Source organism: Balaenoptera acutorostrata, chromosome 4, assembly GCF_949987535.1.
Source record: "Balaenoptera acutorostrata chromosome 4, mBalAcu1.1, whole genome shotgun sequence".
Taxonomy (NCBI): domain Eukaryota; kingdom Metazoa; phylum Chordata; class Mammalia; order Artiodactyla; family Balaenopteridae; genus Balaenoptera; species Balaenoptera acutorostrata.
The window spans coordinates 140,743,241-140,765,229 of record NC_080067.1 but is presented as its reverse complement, the minus strand read 5'-3'; the positions used below and the strand labels follow the sequence as shown (position 1 = coordinate 140,765,229).

Below are 21,989 nucleotides of genomic sequence, written 5' to 3'. Positions count from 1 at the left end.
TTCATGAACTATGTGAATTTAAACCATACAGGTCAAAATGACCAAAGAGTTGTTTGGAAGAGATTCTTCTTTTTAGATTCAAGATACACAGGAATAGCCATCTGTATTGATGTTGCTACTGGTTTAAAGAAGAAAAAAAAACCCAAAAAACTCCGTTATCATAATCTTGATCAGTAAAATTTAACATTTCTTACATAATAAGGTGCCAAAGGAATGCTCAGACAGCAAAACTAACCTCAGCCTCTTTCAAACAAAAAAGAAACCTAATGTTTTGGCCCTGCTTCATCAAACCTTAGACAAATACATAATTCTACAATTTATAATAGTGTCTAGTAATTTTTGGAACTCCATTGACATTACACATCAAACAATATAGTCTCCCTTTGATGGGAAATTGAACAGTACCATTATTTGGCAACAGAAGTATATTACAGTCAACAGGACGTCCATCGGGGTGGCTTAGTCCCACCCCTGGGCAGGACTGTAAGGGGAGCAATATGCCACCAGCACTGTGACCCATTTGTCACTGGAAACACAAAGGACTCATGTCAGGATTGATACATTCTTTTCTAAACGGACGAAGGCTAAGTGGAATGGCTTCAAGCAGTCACTACTGGGCAGGACCCCACATTCTCTGGCTTTTCTTGACCCCAGACTTTTGGAACAACCAGGGCCCAAAGGGCGGTTGACTGGCTGACTCATTCCCACTCACAGCTCTCTTGCCACACCAGCCACGAGGGCTTGGTGCCCAGGAAGAAGGTCAGGACTTATTCTGGGTGAGTGGACCGGAGCTTGTCCACTTCTGCTGGCTGGCTTTAGATGGCCTTCCCTGGCCACCTTGAACAAAGAGATCTCTAAACAGCTCCATGTTTGGAAATAAAGTCAGTTACATCCACATGGACAGTTCCTCAAGGTGATTTGCAGATTACTCATATGACAAGAGATTCCAGGAAGCTTCCAGAAATCACAGCTCCCCACACCCCTGAAGCCCAGGAGGTCACTTGGACTCCAGCATTTGCCAATTTCAGGCATGTCGAAAAAGGACTTTGACTGTTGGTTGACAGCATTAGGAAGCACACAGCTTGTTGAAAACCGAAGGCACGCACTCCCCATTTGTCCTTTCAAGCCAAGGCCCTCAACTTTCCACAAATGTTGATCCATATGCAACACCCCCCGATCACCAGGAACTGGCTATTTTCGCCACCGGATCATTCCCAGCTTGTTAAGGGAGGGGTTGAACTCACGGGGTTGCCACCTCCTGAAATGACCTCCGAATGCACCTCTCAGGGGTTTAGACCTTGAGTTTCACAGGATTTTGCATTCCATCCCTCCCTAGGTGGCCTGCAGGGACATTTCTGGTAGCAAAGTATAAAAAGTCTGTGCCCCAGATGTAGCCTGGACCTCTGACCCTTTTCTGGGACAGGGAAAAAGAGGAAGGCCTCTTGCCCAGGGGTCTCCATCATGGACACAGGCACCTAGGAGGCTGATCTGTGCTGCCTGTTCTGTGTGCCAGAAACAGCTTAACCCAGAAAGCCCCAAACTTCATCCTTCAACCCACCCAGCAGTGCCATAGGTGAAGACGGTGAGGATGCCCCAGGAAATTTCATGGAAAATGCAAACACCAAAGGGATGTGCTGAATCTCTCCAGAAAGAGAACTGCAAAGGGTGAGCCAGGGTGGGTCAGGGGGTGGCCTCCCTCCCACGTCAGGAATTCTCTAGAAGGATGGTTAGGTCCACCCAAGATTCCTGACCAATCAGCCAGAACCCATGGAGGCTTCTGGAGCACATCACACGGATCTGATGGGAAACAGGCTCTCAATCCTCCTGTCCTACCTGTTTAATGAAATACCTGGGTCTCATCCAAGGTCATGGCTAGAAGGTACTTATCAGTTTATCACAACACCACCCACTTTATTTAAATTCATCACATTCTATGCCCCTCAAAAATGACTTCTTTGAATTTCTAACGTATGCAACTCGGATTTTCTTTTTAATATAAGAAATTTAGTTGGGTTGAACCCAAGTAATCTGATTAAGTATTTTCTACTCCTGGGATAGGTTTTTAATTTTTTTTTCTATAGTTTTATGCACTTAAATTAGATTCCTAAAATACTCTCATATACATACAGAAAAATAATCTCTCAATGACAAATCACATTTTACAATAACAAGTTAAATATTTATAACTACAGAATCTGTGTTAGTTTATGCAACATTTAACCATAGCCTCTTACACACTATATGTACATTTAGTCATGGACATTCCCATAAACATACAGCAGAGATTTCTGGACAAAGCATTTAAAGAGCATAACTTTTTCACTTTATTTAGTGGAATTCTGCATTTTTCTTAGCTGGAAACTGTATAAAACGCAGAAAATCGGAAGCTAAGAACTGATTATCACACACAGGACATTTTTGTTGCAGATTCTCATCTGTTTACATGTATTTACACATATATTGACCACCTATAGATGTGAAGGTACAAAGTTGATGTAGCTAAGGCAATAGGACATGAATTGTATGACTGCCAAGTTGTCTATCTACCCCTTTTATGAAGGGGTAAAAGAAGTGGGCCAGGAGGGTACAGACCTCAGCCTGCTGGGCTTCAGCAGACAAGATCTGAAGTTGGTTTTACAGTTCAAAGACACTTGGGCTATTGGCAATGTATGTTTTAAATGCATGTGTTAAAATAAATATCATTACCAAAGATCTTGCTAGAATATCTACTTTCCAATAGTGAATATTTAGCAGATGACATTATAAGGGTGTTGATTTGTAAAATGTACACCAAAATGTTCATTCATGAAAACTAACGTTGACACAATATTAATTAAATGCCTCTAGAAAACACTTCTGAACTTTCAGTAGTCTGGATGACGGCAATACACGTAGAAACAAAGCTATAATTTGCTATTTCGTTCAAAGTGACACCATCAAATCCATGCAAGATGAATTTGATATCTCTGTTCAACTTTCTGTCAACATTTTTACTTAGCAACCTTTATAATCCCAGACAGAATCGGGAAACATAGACGGGATTATTGCTCTGTGTGTGTAGACGTGAAATCGATTTGCAAAGACAAAGCAGAAGTGCAAAGGTTTTGGAGCATCCAGCCGAGTGCTAGAAAACGCTAGAGAAAGAAAGTAACAATAACCACACGGCAGGAGGGGCAACTCCATGGTCAGCTGCCTCCCCGGCACGTGGTCTTCTAGAACTCGAGGCTACTCACGCAGTGGGGTCTTTCCTCTCCCCTCACATCACCCTGCTCATGGATGGGATCCCATGGGGGAGAGCCCAGCTGGGACGCCGCTGCCCCTCTGAAGCGGGAGCCCTCCGGACACCTGTGGAGCCAGGGACCAGCCTGGGCAGGGCGGCAGCTGGCTTCCCTCTCTCCAGGGAGTGGAGCTGGAGGAGCAGCGTCCAGCCCCAGCGGAAGGGGCACTGGGCACTACCCTACCCCCGCCAGCTCTGCGTTCTTGTTACCATCACCTGGATGGTCACTTGAAAGGCAGAGGCTGGAAAGTCCTCCCTGTCCTGCCAACAAAGAGGAGACAAGCCCCCAGTGGATGACTAACGACTAAAAGGAAGGGTTTTATTTCAAATCAGTGGGTTAAATGGTAAAGGCTTGGAGGCCTCTTGGCACACGGCAGCCTGCCCTAGACTGGGAGCCCGGAGACCAGGCGCATCTGTCAGCTAGGGGCTCGGGTCCTGTACCCTGTGATTGGTCCAGACCATTTGTGCCTTTACAAAGTAAGAAGCCAAAGATGAAGCCCCACTTGCTTCAAAAATCAACTGAAAATACAGTGTGACCAGGTCCAGCTTCACGGGTGTCCGACCTGTGCAGTCACATGGGACCCTGTGCTTAAGGGGTTCTGCTCTTGGTTTAATTCTCTGCTGTCATCACCTCAAAATTCTTCATAATTTTGAACAAGGGACCTCACACTTTCATTTTGCACTCATCCCACAAATTAGGTAGCGGGTCCTGAGTGTGACACTGGGAGGGTCAGACCAACCTGTTTTCCTGTTCAATCCACATAGCCACTCATTCCTCCCGGTGCACACGCACACACACACACACACACACACACACACACACACACACAATGCAATGATCTGCATGGCCCCAACAGTTCCTTTACATCTGAAATCCCAGAAGTCATAGTCTCCAAGTAGAGACTCTGCTATCCAATCCAAGCAGAGGGGACCTTACTTCTAGAACCCTTCTTGGGGAGAGGGTGCCTCACCCAGTGCACCTGTCCCGCGTCAGCCCAGCAGTGGGGGGACACCTCCGACTTGCACCTAAGGCCCCTGCAGGGATGAATCTCAGGGGCCTTCATCAAAACAGATGCAGAAAAAGGCAGGAAGGCTAAGAACCCCTTATAGCCCCAACCCCAGCAGGAGAGAAAGGCAAGGTGTCACCAGGTACCCCAGGGGTGCTGGGTTCGAGTCTCACGCCCGCTTCTAACTACCCACCCCCCCTTCCGTCCCAGACCCAGCAAGTTCTTCCGTGATTTACACGAGAGCAATGCCCGGGAGCTTCAGTAGGTGGAGCCAGCGCCCAGGGATCCGCCAGTGGGACCTGCAAGTTTCCAACAGGGAGATCGCCCCCTAGCGGTGACAGTGGGTAGAACGGCAGCTGCTGGTTCCTCAACCAGGCACTGCAAAGCCTCCACCAGCACCCAGCCCTTCTCCGGCTCCTGCATCACCCTCTTTGCTCCAGGCCCCATTCTGTTTAGACAGAGAAACGGGAGGAAATAAGGGGTTTGAGTATGAGAGGAAAAATGCAAAGGAACATAGTTTTAGGAACACCGCCGCATAGGAATGTTATTCTTTTCAATGAAAAAAGTACAAAACCAGAGTTCCTAGAAGAAAACTATGCATTCTTTCCACTGCATAAAAAGAAACCCTGGTTACTGGATAATTCTCAGTAAATATCAGAGAAACGTTCAACTTTTTTCAAGGCTGACCACGTAAGCCCACTTCTGAACAGTTTATTTGGTGGGCTTTGAATCCTAAAATACTCACTCTCTTAGATGATTTTAACATTGTAGGCTGGTATAGAAAGTAGAACAAAATCTTATTAAAAAATGACTCACAAAACACCCTGACATACAGTAGGGGCAAATTTACCCTGAAATATGACAACCACACATAGTGTTGAACAAGTTATTATGTGGGTGTTTTCTGGTTCCCCGAGGCCAGATTAAAGAGGGTTCCTTTCAGTGGAGGAATTGACTGAACCTGCATGTCACTGAAATAATTACTTGGAGGTGGAGATGAATTTTTACAAGCACTGGCTGTTATTCAAATGACTTAAAGTTAGAGCTACAATTAGTCTGTGAAAGCCACAAAGGCAGGCCCCTCCTTACCACCTCCCAGCCCCTCGGATGGTGTTTGGGTCCAGAATGGGGACTCCCTGAATGATCAATGCGCTATTAACAGTGCTGATTGTGTTACTGAGAGACCGCAACCCAGAGATGGGACTTTCCAACTGTTGGCATCTGGGTTTTAATGCTCCCAAGATAGGGAGCTATTAGAAGTTTTCTTTCATGTGGCATGAGTTTTCCATGCTTATCAGGAATAGATTTTGGTTCCTAAAGATAGCAGGTTATGTACCTTAGTTGAGCCTGGTGACCTACAAACATATCCTGGAACTGACACAATGCAGGGTGAAGAAATGGGAGTTCTAGAAGTTTCCTTTCCTCTAGCTCAAATAAACAGCTGCTTTCCAAGTGCAATAAACATCCCAACCATATTGACACAATACTAAGTGGCCCCCATAAAACATGGCTCAGGGCACTGCCAGCTGAGTCTTGGCATCAGATCTGAGCCATTCCCTGCAGTCAGGAGGAACCCCTGAGTGCAAAGAGAAGGCGGTATTAGTTTTACCAGATACCCCTTAGTGCGGCTCAGACCACAGCATCTCAGAGCTTCACCGTATCACTGCTTCACTGATTATGCTTCCACCTGGTAGGAGTTAAAGTCCTAATCCTAAAAACCAAACAAGAATATCCAGCCTCGTCTGTTGTCATCACCTCACTTTCTGCACAGGAAGCTCTGAACTTTCAAAGCAAGTACATCTGGAGTAGGCAGATCCATCGCTAACCTCACACTAACTTCAAGTCTGAAACTACCCTGCCACCTCTAAAGTATGCAGGCGTCCATTTCAAAGTGCTAGTGTCCGCTGTAAAGCTCATCTCCAGCCCCAAAGAGAAGGGAGAATGCAGTGAATTGAAATAAAATGAAAAACGACTTGCTGTTCCCAATGGAAATTCTTAAAATCTTTACATACACAAAACGAATATTCTTCTTGCGAATCAAAAAGGCCCAACCAACTAGGAAAAAATTATTTGGAGTAGAGATAAAGAAGTCTTTTTCTGCTCATACAAAGTACTGGCAAACTCTAAAACAGACTCCAAGGATCTCCTTTCAAATAGAACCAGAAGCACTTCATTCACTCCCCTTTGTTCTCCAGTCCCATCAGATTCTAGAACGCCCCTGTTCTGTTGTGGTCAGTGGCTTTACGCTTACACCAGGCAACTCCTGGAGAGACAGGAGTTTGGGGTACCAGGTCACTGAGACAATGCAAGTGGTCAATTTATCCATTTTCTGATGGAATTTTTTTTCAGATAAATTCAATGCTACTCAACCAGCTGAAATCAGTTACTTTCATAGACTCAGGTCATGCTTAAATTGTTCAAAAACCAAAGAAGAAAAGAATGATCCTTTTAACATGAACGTTCTCTCTCCTCTGCCATCAGAGGTCAGGGGCATGTAGGCAGCCTGGTCCCAGTTTCTCAAGCATCCGTGGAGACCCCAGCCTAGAAAGGTCTCTCTCTGTGTGTCAGGCCAACCCTGGGTCTGAATGAAGCTCAGGGCACAGCCCTGTGAGCAGAAAGGCCCCTGGCTGGGCTTAGAGGAGCTCAGCGTAGCTCAGAGAAAAGGGAAGCTTGCGGGGGTGTCTAGAGGGCTGGGGTCAGAATGCCAGGAGGCAGTGGCCTGGAGAAACCCTGTGTTTCAAAAGCAAAGAGTTAGGTGATAGAAAGTTATTGGCAAGGGACATTTCATCTCTATGAAACACAGCCCAGGCAGCCCAAAAGGTAGAAGGGAAGGACTAGAGGTCAAAGAATTTGAGACTCCACACATCACCCAGATTCCTGTATCTCACACACGACTCATGAGTCACAGCTGGATCTGCGGGCCAGCCTAACTCATCCGTAAGGAGGATCAGTCACCTGACAAATTACCCCAGTGAGTACAAGGACAGAATTGCTACCCTGGGGGAGCATCTAAAGGATGCTCAGTATAGTCACGTGGGAAAAAAATTCACATATTGCTTCTTCATGCTACATTAATTCCGATAATGGGACTCTGTGGGTGGGTGACCTGGTGGACCTAAAAAGGCGACAAGATGTTTGTCATTGAGCACATCGCATCCTCCCTACATGAACCGAGATGCCCGGCATTCACATGCAAAGAAAGCCGATGAAGAAAAGGGAGAACAGAAAGAAAGGGATTGGAATGGTGACCCAATATGACCCCATTTACACAGGTAACCCTTCTTTTTCTACGATAGTAACATGTCCTTCTTCAGAAGTACACTGAACAAACTGTATTTGTTATAGAAATAGGAAAGCATGATTGGTAGGTCTATTCGTAGATTTAATTTAAAACAGTTTCCTAACAACATCAAAAAATATAAACTTAAAGTATTTGAACCATGTCTGCTGCTGGAAAGTGGTAAACGAATGCATGCTTGAAGTTGAACCTGGTCTCTAAGGTCTTCAGTGGAGAGTTTCTAACTGAAGGGTATATCTGCTTGCTTCAAAAAATACTTAAGTCTGTTGTTCTTGATACAAAAGACTACACTATCTTTAATAAATAAATAATAGAGTGTTTCTTAAAAGTATGAAATGTAAACTTTGTTGCCTTTTCTGACACACACATTTTAAAAATCGCTTGAACAATGACAGGGCTCTTATGGGAAAGAATGACATGACATATTCAGTTCCCAGCAAAGTGGGTAGTTCACTCTGCCACTAGGTTGATGCTATCTTCAGAAAGTGTTTCTACAACCCTAATTAAATTCTAAGGACCTGCAATCAAAGAGAACACTGTCTCACACAGGAAAGCTAGATTTCAGGACCGAGAGAACGCGCAAAGAACATTACATGAAAACGACAAACTGGGATTATGAGAACATTATCATGCAAACAAAATACGGCCCACGCTTTTCATTAGCGAATCAAGTTCTCATGTGGTTAAGCAGCCTATCTCGTGGCATTTAAGGAGAGAAACTCAAAGAGCACAAGCCAGACTTGGCACGTGTTCATACACTCCTGACTCTGTCAACGCGCCATGTATTTTTCCATTACTGAGAGGTTGCTTGTGTACGGTGGGGTTTGGGAAAGAGTCTCAGGTCTTCTTCCCTGGAATTGAGGGGCTTGCATGCTTCTCGGGTCTCTCCCCCACCATGTAATAGATTTCCTCCACAGATTGTCACTTTTCCTTCTCACACTTTGGGGATGCCTTTGGGGGGAACGTACCAAAGACATCTGCGGAAATTTCCCATGATAATCAGGCAAGAGTAGGCTCAGATCTGGTCACCAACAACTACTCTTGTGAAACATCACAGGACCTCCAAGCCAAGAGAGAATTTTCCAACCGGGCTGGCAACCAGGACCCCATAATGTCGGAAAGTAGCCTTTCAGGTGACCTGCAGTGATCTAATCCAGCAGAGTATAACTTGGTAGGTAACAACCTTCCTTAACCACCTTCCAAGCATGCTGGAAATCAGAATCAGATCACCTGATAGTAGGCAGTGATAGTTTTCATTGACATCTAGCAATAAAAGACCTGGAGGAGACTGGAAAAGCTCTAACAACACAACTGCTGGAATCTTCCATGGACCAGCTCTTCAAAGAGCTAGACCAGTGTCTGATCAGGAGACCATCTCCCGAGTGATCAGATGCAGGGGAGCATTTCAAATGAGGTCCCAGTGGGAGAATGAGATTCTGAAGCAATGACAAGATCATCATGATTATTTCTAAACACACCAAGGACTCGGCATCATAGGTCAGGGGGCCTACCTGGAGGCTGGTGGAGGTAAGAAACAGGAGGATTACATGAGCTCTCCAAAAATACAGACATGGCATTTATAAATCTATTTTACAGTAACCAGACCCAAGCCTCAGGCCCAGGGATGGGCCAGACTCCCAACCGAACGTAGCTGGGGGCGATGGGATTTCAAAGACCCTGGAAGCCATGATGAGCCCTGCAGTGAAAACAAAGGAAAACACAGTTTTGCTTCACACAATGGGAAATTGTTTAGGGGGAAGGATTGTCAAGAAGTATTCCCAGAAGCTTTGAGGGTCCTGTCTCTGCTGTCCTGTTGCCCTGTGGCTGAACACCAAACGGTGGTCCTCGAAAAGCAACACCATTTCCAGACAGCATCTGCTGCCTCAGGCCGGAACTCTGCCAAGCACACCCTGGGCCGGCTCCCTAAGGCTCATCAAACAACTGCAGGTCCAAGCGGACCACGATCTCTCCCGTGGGAACTTCATGCAGCAGGAGACACTTCGTAACTGGACCCTTGGAACCCTGGTCCTTCTTGATGTCAGACACGCGGATCTCCGTCCGACCCAAAAAATCTGAAAGGAGAAACACACAGACCCTCCTCAGAGAGGATTCCTTCTCTTCAAGGCGGGTACTTGGCATATTGGGAATGTCCCAGCAAGTTGTTATACTCTTCCTTCTTCCAAAAGGGAGTTAGGTCAGTTTCCGAGAATCCAGGGACTACAATGACAGCATAATTTTTAAATGAAGTGAAAACAAAAAGGTACCAGGATGGGGATGAAGGAGAGCCCAGAAGGAGCTCAAAACACAGACTTTCCTCCCACCCGAGGACCCCCAAAGGGCTATGAGCTTCCTGGGAGGCAATGCAAAACCAGGTGTCCTATCAGCTGCACAGTTTGCAACTTACATGAAATTTAAAGAAATTGCCTGGAAGAAAGTCAGCTATTTCTGGGACAGTAGTTTCTCCTAGGGGTTGTCCCAGGAACATGCTTCGTGATGTTACACTCCTTTTCGAAAAGTCAAGGATGGTGAACAAGGGCTGGTCCTTATAATGTACCACTGTAAGTGCCAGAGAGCAAACTCGAGGGGGTGGGGAGGAGGTGACAGCACGGGAGCTGCATGCTTCCAGCCGTGCTCCCAGGACAATCTCAACACCACTTTTTATCAAATATTGAGTGTCAGTATGAGAATGGATGTGAGCATGTTTGAAACAATTTTTGATGCTGTGCAAATGCACAATGGTGTTAAACCGGCCTCCAGACCGTTAACTCCTTCATTTTTTCATTCAACAATTAGTTTTTGGAATATGCTATGATCCAGGAACACTTGTACAGGAAACAGCTTTTCTTTCAACGGTTAAAACCTGGGCATTTTTTCTGGTGGAAGATACCGGTTTATTTTGCCCCTTGTGCATTTCATGGAAATGATCTCTGAAGTAAGAACAATACTAGGATTTGCAATTTAAACTCTAGTGGAGCTGCCATTGTGTCGTGGTATTTCACTACTAAAAAAAAAAAAAAAAAATCCAACCTCAAGCCTTTATTTATCAGAATAAAAATTGCCAATGAGGGACTTCCCTGGTAGCTAAGTGGTTGAAAATCCACCTGACAATGCAGGGGACACAGGTTCAATCCCTGCTCCAGGAAGATCCCACATGCCGCAGAGCAACTAAGCCTGTGTACAACAAGTACTGAGCCTGCGCTCTAGAGCCCATAAGCCACAACTACTGAGCCCACTCGCTGCAACTAGAGAAAGCATGTGCGCAGCATGGAAGACCCAACGCAGCCAAAAATAAATAAATAAAATAAATAAATTTTTTAAGAAATTGCCATTGAAACACAGTGCTTAAGAGCCCAGACTTAAGAGTCAGATTGTTCTGGTCCTGCTCTAACATTTAGCCAGCTATGTGAACATCTTTTGGCAATAATTAATAGTAACTAACTCACAACGAGATAATTCATATAAAAGCACTAAAAGACAAAAGCCACATGGAGCAATTTAAGCCTGGCACAGATTATGCCTGCACTGGACCCTCACTCCTAGCACTTAAATTTACTCCTTTGAATATAATTGAGACCGCAGTCTTTAAACTTACTCTCTTATTTTTGTTGGGTTGAGGAAGGGAGAGAGAAGTTTCTCAGAATCATTGCCAGTCCCATTTTTTTTCCAGGCTCAAGCAGAAACAGAAAGTTGGTTGAAGGGATGATGCAGCCAACACAATTCCATCCCTTTAATTAACCAGAAATGTCACCCAAAGGGCACTGATTGATTCTGCCACATTTTTTGTGGGCTAATGTTCGTCTTGCTCTACTGGCTAGTTTTATGAATTTTCACCACAGCTTTTACCCAAGGACTAAAGAATTGGGCTGAGGCTTTGTGGTATAGCTCTCCCTGCATTTACTTGCTTTGCGGAAGCATAGGACCACGGTCTTTGTCTAGGGCAGCTGGACCACTCTAGACCAAGCATGCTTTGTCCACCTTCTCTGAGACACCCTGGCATCAGTGAAGACCTCTTTCCAGGGGATGCTGAGTCTTGTCTTATGCCAACCTCATCTCTCTGGCAGGAAGCCCAAGAAATTCTGGGCACCAAGTTCCCAGGTAGAAAATATTTATCCATGAAAGCCAAGTGACAGCGAAAGGGGAAGAGTGCCTCGGGGCCGCTTTTTACTCACCGTCTGGAGAGAACTGGTCCCTCTCAAACACGGTGATGCAGAGGACCTCCTGCTCCAGGTCTTTGATGAAGAACTGGCAGTTGGAATTCCACTTGGGATTCAGAGTGTCCTGGATTGTCTTGGTGATGTGACACTGGGAGCCCATGGTCACCTCGCAGTACGGGTTACTCTTTCCTAGAGGGAACAGAGCCTGCTTGACTCCCGCCTGCCGCCCAGCTCTTCTGGGTGAGCGTGGCGGGGTCACAGCCATGTGGCAGCTCTTCCCGCTACACCCCTCATTTTGATCTCCCTCCAATGCCACACTTAATAAGCTGCATAAAATGGAGAATCCAGGCAGAAACTCACACAATCCAGCATCATACTTAAAGTGTAATACTTAAATATTCATAATACTTACATAATTACATTAGTGGGCTTCAAAACTAAGCCTTTCCTGTCTCCTCACTTTAGCCCTAGATTGTGTCAAAACCACAGTCATCCCTCAGTGTCCACGGGGACTGGTTCCAGAACCCTCCACAAATACCCAACTCCTCAGATGCTCAAGTCCCTTACAAAAAATGGTATAGTCTTTGCTACCCACATCCTCCCATATACTTTCAATCATCTGTAGATTACATATAATACCTAATACAATGTAACTGCTATGTAAAACGTTGCCGGTGTGTGGCAAATTCAAGTTTTGCTTTTTGGAAATTTTTCGAATTTTCTTCGAATATTTTCGATCAGCAGTTGGTTGAATCCGCAGGTGCAGAACCTGCAGATACAGAGAGGTTGACCGTTTTGTGAAAGGGCAGCCACTCAGATCTCTCTCGAAAGCGAAACGGTGGAAAAGAATTTTTAAAAAATTCTTTTTAACAAGTGCTAGAAAAACCAAGTCTGGAAGGAAATTGAGGATTATGGAAATAGCACATTTGTTTTAAAGCCAGGTGGAGGGGATGCAGAAGAGGCTTCCACCACTAATACGTGCTAGAGGGGGCCTCTTGGGTCCTTACCGTGTGACCGACAGGGTTTCAGTTCAATGCCCTCAACCACGTTCACCATCAACCTTCCAATGCCTGTGGCCCTTTGGGAACGGACTATGACGGCAGGAGAAACAACACAAAATGCTCCCGTTTAGGATGTGCTGCCTTTCTGGTTTGCCTCATGATCCGTATTATGCTCCCCTGCAAGAACAATTCCCCACCCCTACCCCGCCTTGAATTCTTGCTTCCTTGATCCTGGAATCTGCCCTCCACCCCTCACCCTGCACCTCGCTCTCCCTCTTCTGCCTGCCTGCCCCCTCAGGCTCTCCCCTACCCCCAGGCCCATCTTCCAGCTCTAAGGGTTCTAGGCACAACCAAATGGTTCTCTGCCGCCACTTTGCGGGATCCCGGGCCCCCCTGCTCAGCGATGCATTTACCCAGGTACGCCTTCTCCCGCTTCTTCTTCTCCGTCTCTATGTAGAGTTCAGAAGCAGCTTTGATTTTCTGCACCCAGGCAGTCCTTGGAAAGGAAGAGACAGAACAGTGCCAAACAGAACTCAGGCTTCAGGTCTGTACAAATTCAGTTTCTAGGACTCTGCCTTGTTCGTTTGATTTTTACAACAAAGGTTCAGCAAAGAAAGTCTGGTTTTATGTCACATGGTGCTAATCATGATTTCTAGCATGCACAACAAAGGCACGAGTGACATTTTTACTGATGTACTCAAGACCTGAGTTTGCGTCCCCATGGAAGAAAATCTATGATGATAAATGCTGCCCTGGAGGAGATGTTGGCAACAACTCCCTTTCCTTCCTTCTTGAAAAGCATCACATATTTGCCTAATCCAATAAGGCCAGAAGGATTTCTCTTACTAAACCATCCAAGGAAAGAAACCATTTCCCAGATAAAGAACCACTTTCCGTGAAAAAGCACACACACGTTGGGGAAAGCATATTGGCTTTCCCCTACATCTTGGCGTGATGTTTTCGCCTTCCTTTTCCCGAGAAGCATATGCATGACGACTTTAGCCAATTTCCTGCTTTTTGGCACAAATGCTCTTGGAATGCTGTAGGTCTTATGTCAGGTTCACCCTTCAGAAAATAATCTGTTTCATTTGGCTCCGGGGCAGAACCTTGAAGATACGATTAAAGCAAAAATGCCCACAATTCTAGGATCCAGAATGTCTGTCCAGGGAAGCCAGCTGAGGAGGGGGGTCAGGATTAGGTGGTCCTATCAATCCCCAAATCACTTTCCTATTGGTTTCTGCCACCTGGGAAACCTTGGGAAACGAGATGCTCCATTTATCTCAAATTCTGAAAATGGCTTTTTAAAAAATTCTCAAGCAAAATTCATTTCAATGCATTTTATTTTGCAAAATTCATGCCATGGGTCAAACTTCTGAGAGGCTCTAGAAAAACGTATTAAGACCACCCCACCCTCATGCCCCCCCCCACCAACCTCCAGCCAGAGGGGATGGCATTGCAACTGAGGGAACGTTGGGAGCTGCTGACTAATTAAATGTCCCACATCTGTCCTATACCTGGTGGGACCTGGGTGCCCAGTGCCAGTGAGGAGGCAGCTCTTACCTTTCGTTTATGCTTTCTGCTCGGAGGGTGTAGACTCGATCAATGTGGGAAATGTGGAAGATGGGTTCATCCCCGGAAGGGTCAGTGGGTAATTTTACTAGAACCTCATTTAGGAAAATAGGCTGAAAAATAATGCACAGCCATTACAAAATCAGACTGGGAGCCGTGTATTGCAGTAAACTATGAGTATGTGTGTGTGCTTACATGCACGTGTTCTAATAAACTAGACTGAGGGTGAGGGTGTGTGTGTGTGTGTGTGTGTGTGTCTGCGGCAGGGGTGGGAGGGTGTTTCAGTAAACTATAGCAGAATAATGATTTTGTGTTCATACTAACTTTCAGATACTACAAGTTATAAATATGGATTTCCCCCCTCCATTTTGCAGGTATTTTTAAAGTCCTCCAGAAGAAGACGTGATGCGTCTGTTTTTCCCACAGTATATCCTAATCAGCAAACAGTCCCCATCTACTCTACCTCCAAGCAATTCTCTCCAAGTTGTTCATACGAAGCTGCTAGTGACAATCTACATAAGTACATTGTGCTTTTTCCCAAAATAAAGCTAACTGCTGCTTCAGAGAAAATTCTTCTGTGAAAATACTCACACAGAGACAAGTTTAGAAAAACAATATCCCATGACACGAAGACACACAAACACAGCCATGCACATAGAAGCAGACCAAATAAACAGCTTAGGAAAATTCTCTACACATTGACTATTTAGATTGGCTTTTGCTGGAAAAAGGTGAGGGGCACAGATGTTCCAAACCGTCTTGAGAAGTTTGGAGGGAGATCTGGGAATGTTCGGGAGGTGGGTGCTTGAGTTCTAGTCTCGAGCTTTCCCACACCTGCCACACTAGACCAGGAACCCCACCAGGGCAAGGCATACCTTCAACACATCTGGGGGACCCACAGTAGCCACTTGACAGCTAATAGATGTTTCGTCAATTGATTTGAGCGGCGTTCCTTTTCTGATACTGCTGGACCCGTGATGCTGTGGTCACCCTAAATCCTGTCTCAGCCCCTGCACTTCCCGTATGCCACAGCCCCCAAACCCTGCTGAAATGCTCCTTTTGGAAACTTCCTCCTCCCCCAAACGTCAGCCCTGATGTTGCAATCCAGAATCAAACTTACGGTTTTGTACATTTTATACTGCAGGTTTGATTTGGGGCTGAAGACTTTGTCGGTGCCCGAAGAGCCCAGGGGCTTTATGATTTGGGTCAGCAGGAGGAAGTCGTTGAAGAGGAAGCCATACAGCTCCTTGTTGCTCTTGGCCTTGTAGAGTTTCCCACTGTGCAGAAACTTGCGTGGCCCCAAGCAATTGGTCACTGAATTGAACACAAGTTGCTGAGAAAGGAAAACAAAACCCAAAGAAGACACGATGAAGTAAGGTCATTTTTTTGTTTGGTTTTGTTTTATTTTGTTTTTCTGCATCTGAAAGCATGGGCTCCATCAGAATCTGAGGCCTGTAACTTAGGCTCAAATCAAGGACTTCTTTGAAAACTTCAGGCAGGGACTTTTGGAGCCAAGAAGTCAAAGTCGTGGTTCTGGAGATTCCACGTGTCAAGATGAACTTTGGCTGTAATTCCTAATGATTTTCCCTGAGGTCTGCTCAGTGTCTCAGGGTGACTGGTGCTTTTCTCCCTTGTATTTAGTGGGGAAACTGGGCAGCAGGAAGAAAACACTCAGCCCTCTCCCTCCTTGATGGGTTTGTGCTGTGTGCAGGCTAGTCCGCCGGAGGTGGCGTGAACCGGCTCCAGTGATGGCCCTGCACAGGCTCAGACAGTCCTACGCGGTTCTGGAAAGCAGCAGCGACTCTCTCTGTACAGTTCCACAGGACACATGCTACTTTCCAAGGCGCAGCTTGAGTCCAGGCCCCTACCACATGGGTGGACTACAGAACTCAGTGGTGCTGACAGATGCCTCAAAGCCAAGCAGAACAGACACTGTTGGTGCCCATTAAATCTCACCCAACTCACTGGTCCCGAAAACGTGAAGGGGACAGGCAGCTCTCTTCCTTCCACTTCCCAAAACTTGGAGACAGATCTAAGTGCTGAAACGCAGCTCTGTCATCCCCCTGGGCTCTATCATCTCATGCTCTATCATCCCCCCTGGGCTCTATCATCTCCTGTGAGCAGGTTCTAAAGGGGAAGAGGGAGACTGTAGAAGATTTGACCCCACTAAGGCCCCCCTTTTTGGATAGCGGGGGAGAGACTGAGGGAGGCCACAGCTGTGCCCAGGAAGTGATACGATCCAGGCAGGAGTCAGAACTTCGGGTCTCCACCTGCCCACACTTGGGCTCCAGGGGTATCCTCCAGCCAGCAGCCTTCAAGGCTGAGGCTCTCTCCAGAGCTATGAACCCTACAGACCTCCCTGAGAAGAGTATTAATGAAGAGGTGACAGTTCACAACACGCTTTCCCCAAGAGATGCTGCTGGCCACCTGTCTGCCTCCAGTGTGGGAGAAAGAATCAATGGGGCCTCTAGGACCAGAGAACTATAGGCAGCAAGGAAGAGTGACCAGTGCACTCTGTTCTCAGGTACAAGGAGGGATGAGGGCCTCTAACCTTCCACTGAGGTTCTGAGGGAGCCCCAAAGACTGAAGGTGACACCACAAAGGGAGCCTTCAAAGGATGTCAATCTAGCCCTTTTTACTCACCAAGAGAGAGTTCAAGCCACTTGGGGGCCATGAATCTAGCAATTCACTTGGATGACATAGAGGTGATGTGGTTTATTCATACTCAAAGGTTAGAGCCTCCAATTGGCCAGGCTAACACTGAACATATGTGAATTGGGAACAGTCTTGACAGTTCTTGATCTTAAGACAAGAATGCCAAAGACGGCATTTATTTGAAACTTAATCACCGGTGTGTGTCCAGATCTGGGCTAGGAAACAGAAGCCAACACGCCCCCTCCCCACGATCGTGAACCCTGACTGTAGAGACGAAACAGACCATACAGAAAGCTGGTGTACGATAGCCAGGAAGGATCGGTCACTAAAGAAGGACAACAGTCTATTTCAAAGAGGGTATATACATCACAAAAAAGCAAATGACAGGAGTTTATTTTATTCTTAATGTTTTGAGGGGTTTTTTTTGCCGTGCCATGTGGCATGCGGGATCTTAGTCCCCCGAGCCCATGCCCCTGCAGTGGAAGTGTGGAGTCCTAACCACTGGACCACCAGGGAATTCCCTATTCTTAATGTTCTAAGATGAAGACCCAGGCCTCACTGAGTCCCGTGACTGCAGCCCTGAGACTCAGGGAAGGACCCCTTTAAAAGTGCACAGTGAGGGGACTTCCCCAGCAGTCCAGTGGTTAGGACTCTGTACTTTCACTGCTGGGGCTGGGTTCGATCCCTGGTCGGGCAACTAAGATCCTGCAAGCCACGCGGTGTGGCAAAAAAAAAAAAAGAAAGAAAGAGAGAAAGAAAAAAGATAGGGAACGTTGAAAAAAAAAAGAAAAAGTGCACAGTTGCACTTAAGGCTGGCAGATTCAGGAGCTGTTCAAGTCCACTGTCTTCAGGATCAAGTTAATGCTCCTTGGAATGATACACAGCCCTTCCTTGCCCTGGTTTCAACTTGCCTTAAAGCTTATCACCTATCACCCTACATTGCTCACCCAAGTCCTGCTCAGGCTGTGCCCTCCACTGAAATGCCCTCCCCCTGGATTCTTTCCTGGAGACGTATCTTCATCCTTCAACACCCAGCCGAGTGTCACCTTCTCCAACATGTCCCTGAATCCCTCCACGACGGTTCCTTCCTCCATGAGTGTCCAACAGCACTTGGCACCTAGATCTGCCTCATAATGTCTCACACTGTGTGGTAAATATTGGTTTGATCCCTCTACTTGGTCCAGGACTGTAGGCTTTTTGAGATGGTGTAGGTCACATCTTATTGATTTCCATGTCCTCAGTGTTTAGTACTGAGCAAGGCACATGGGCAGGTGCTCAGTAAATGTTTATTGAATGAATGAATGAATAAGTAAGCCAACCAGTGAGTGCCCCTGGATTGCTTATCAACACAGTTCCAAAATGGGAACCCACATCCATAACCTTGGTTTCCACATGGCTGCTTCCATAACTTTGGTTATCCCACACCTTCACGGAAGGAGGACAGGAGGCAGGGCATGGAGGAAGCAGTGGTGTAACTTCCTCAGGTAGTGAATGCCTTTGAAGCTTGTAAGAAGGAAGGAGCCACAGGGAGAGTGGGTGAGGGAGACAGTCTGCCTGGGCATTTTGGTAAACCCTAGTCAATGGTGTGTGTGCATGAATGTGTGTATGTATGTGTGTATCTGTGTGTGTGTGCAGAGGCAAAGAGAAAGAGAGTGAGAACAGGCAGAAAGAATGAATGAGACTAAAGTAAAGATAAGGGACAAGAAGAGAATCAAATACTACAGGAGAGACTCTGTTTCTGGTAGTATGGTGGACTAGAGACTCTGACTCACCCAGTGAAAAATTTCAAAACCGAGTAAAATATAGAACTGTAGTTTTTAAATGCAAGCGAGGTGGTAAAAATTAAAAATGAAAATAAGAAATTTGCAGAGGCCAAAAAAAGCATGAAAATGTGAACCCTGGAAGATAAACAAGCCCCTAAGCTGGCTTTAGCCCTGGGAGTCTTTCTTAAATCTGGTGCCCTTAAGCTTCCATTTTAAAGGCTATGGAGGGTGCAAGAGACAGGAGATATATCCAGGGCCCACAGGAGATAACAGGAGATCCCAAAAAGCTGGACTCCAAAGGAAGAATGACAAGTAAATCAGCACAGAAGGGATGAGCAAGAAAACTTGCTTGTTTTTGAACTTGGTGTAAGTGGAGGGAAAAAAAAATGTCCCTGAGAATTTGTAACAACAATGCAGTTCTCATTTAAGTTTACAACCACAATTCACACACTAGTGTGATCTGAAAACCCCTCTATATTTAATTTAGGGTGATCCTGGTAGCTAGCAATCCTTGCAGGAGGAATACAACTTCAGACCTCAAAGATCCCACAGATAAAGTTCCAAGGAACGTTGAGCTCACAATCAAAAATCAAAGTACATACAGAGAAACAGACATGTGTGGTGAGAGCTAGCAGAGGCAACAGACAAAACAGTGAAACTCATAACCTGAGTTAATGGAATTATCAGATCTGAAATATACAAGAATATATTTTAAATGTGTTAGGAAATAAATGAGAAGCATGGTCATTTGTGAAAGGAACAAGACAAGAAAGAAACCAGCAGATTAGAGAAAATAACTAGAATGCTGGAAAGGGTAAAAGAAAATAATTGAAATAAAAAAAACTCAGTAGGTGGATTAAACAGCAGATTAGAAGCAGCTGGAGAGAGAATTAGCAAACTGGAGGCCAATGGGGAGGACAATTCATGATTTTGTCTCATCCTCGTTCAGGCCAGCTGCCAAGGCTCAGTGGAGGAGACCCAGGTCACACCCTAAGGCGCTACCTCAGACAGGCCTTCACACTGCACATGGGCCTGGATCCACTCCAGCCGGTCCGAGTTCTCCTTCTCCCGCACCCCTTCGTTCACCTGGGAGCACAGCTCCTCTGCCTTCTCCAGGGCATGCTTCAAGTGGCTGTGGTCTGGGTGGTTTTCAGGAGTGTTTTCCAGGATCTACATTGGAGAACAGAAGACAACATCCTTAGGCAGTGTGGGTGAGCCTGCGGTTCACTGTCCTGGAGGGCCAGACCCAACAGAGGCAGGGCATAGCACAAACCTTTCCTGAACAGTGCCCACAAGAGCAACTGCAGCTCTAAGCACCCACCTTGGCAATGACATGGAGAGAGATGACCACTCTTTGTTGGCAGGGGACCCTTGGGGGGCAGGGGCTGCCAAATTATCTATACTTGGGGTATGAGGAGGGCAGTGGCTACAGCTAGGGCAATATCGCATCCCGTGTGGATTTCTCCCTGGAGAATGGCTCTTTCCTGGCTCTATGCACAGCTGTAGGCAACTATGGACCCGTGGAACTGCATGCTAATGGGTGCATCTGAGCAAAGGTTCATTTTTCTGGATAAATTATTCCAAGCCAGTGGTTAAAAGTGCCAGCTCTAGAGCAAGACCTCCTGGGTTAAAATCCCTGCCCTGCCACTGACCAGCCATGATATGGGTCAGTCACATAAATATTCTGAGCCTCATTTTCCTAATATGAAAAATGGGGATACTAATAGCACCTCCTTTATAAGGTTGTTTGGAGGACTAAATGGCTTGATACAAGTAAAGCACTTTGCAAAGTACCTGGCCCTTTGAAGGTGCTCAGTAAGTGACAGCAGTTACCATCAGATTCTCAAAGGACTTTGAGGACACTGAGAACAGCCATCATGAGGAAAGACACTAAGAATGAAGAAAGGTCCTAAGCCATCTTTGCAATGTACTAGGATTATGTTGAGGGTGTACTTGCCCAGGCCTTGTCCATATACAAATAATTCAAGTGGGCTTTACCCTGAATAATATCTCATCCTTAAAGTGTACTTTGGTTTAAAGTCCTAAGGAGGCACCCAATTTGAGGAAGACACCCAATCTGGGTCCTGTGTGTCCACCAATCATCTCCAAACAACAACCCCAGCCCTGGGTGGATCCTGGGTGTACATTAGAGCCCCTCTGAAAAGTCCTGATGCCTCAACTCTGACCATATCAGAATCCCCAGGGGAGGGACTCAAGCATTGGAATTTTCTAGAGCTCCCCGGGTGATTCTAACCTACAGCCAAGACTGAGGACAACTGCTCTCGATGGGAAGCCCACATAGCTGAATTGTGTGAATTCTTTTTTTGTTTGTTTTTTGTTTTCAAAATGAAAATAGGTGTATGTTTTTTCTCATTGTAAAAGTATTACTGTACAAAATTTAGAAAATTTAGAAAGTTATAAAAAAACTAAAAACCAGCCATAATTGCACCATCTGGAATTAACCTCTGCCTACCTATTCGTTAATACACTCTGTGTAGATATAAATACATATAGTTTAAAAAAATAAACATTGGATCATGCTACCATACTACACTGTACCATTTTGTACTTGCTTCTTTCCCACTTCATGGCAGTTATAGCACAGCATTTAGTGTCCACTTTATATGGACCTAGATCATCATTTTATTATTTTTTAATTGAAGTATATAGAGCATCATTTTTAAAGATTCTATAATATGTCATTATAAGGATGAACCACAATGCATTTAAACAGTTTCCTTCCCATAAAACTTCATGTTTCCAATTTTTCAATATTTCTCTGATTATTTCTTTAGAATAAATTCCTAGACATGGTAGTGCTGAGCCAATGAGAGCATGGAATTTGATGTATACATTGCCCTCCAAAAGACTGAACCAGTCTACCTTCCACAAGCAAACTTGCCAACACTGAGGACTCACAATCTTTTCAGTATATGCCTACCTGGCAAGCCAAAACCAGGTATTTTCTTATTTGGTTATGCATTTCTTTTATTACCAGAGAATTTGAATTTTGTGTACACTTAGTACATAAGTACACTAAATGATAAAGCTAACATTTATATACGGCTTAGTAGGAGCCAGACATACATATATTCACTCAGTTGATTTCTCACAACCCTATGCACTAGGTACTATTAGCATACCTATTTTACATATAAGGGAACTGAGGCCCAGAGAAGTTAAGTAACTTGCCCAAGGGCACACAGCAGTGGTATCGAGATTCAAATACAAGCAGCCTGGTCCCTGACATCATTTTTTTTTTAAT

The 21,989-nt window shown here is 45.5% G+C and overlaps 1 protein-coding gene across 1 annotated transcript in view; it reads right to left on the bottom strand.

The window, feature by feature from the left end:
• Nucleotides 1-21,989, bottom strand: part of ITSN1 (intersectin 1) — a 239,939-nt gene continuing 217,950 nt past the window's right edge. The window contains exons 33-39 of the mRNA XM_007183719.2: nucleotides 19,727-19,894; nucleotides 15,427-15,639; nucleotides 14,298-14,419; nucleotides 13,151-13,233; nucleotides 12,744-12,827; nucleotides 11,752-11,925; nucleotides 1-9,654 (exon numbers count right to left, since the gene is read on the bottom strand). Of these exons, the coding sequence (XP_007183781.2) occupies nucleotides 9,506-9,654; nucleotides 11,752-11,925; nucleotides 12,744-12,827; nucleotides 13,151-13,233; nucleotides 14,298-14,419; nucleotides 15,427-15,639; nucleotides 19,727-19,894 (993 nt within the window). The 3' untranslated portion in view covers nucleotides 1-9,505. The remainder of the gene's footprint in view (nucleotides 9,655-11,751; nucleotides 11,926-12,743; nucleotides 12,828-13,150; nucleotides 13,234-14,297; nucleotides 14,420-15,426; nucleotides 15,640-19,726; nucleotides 19,895-21,989) is intronic.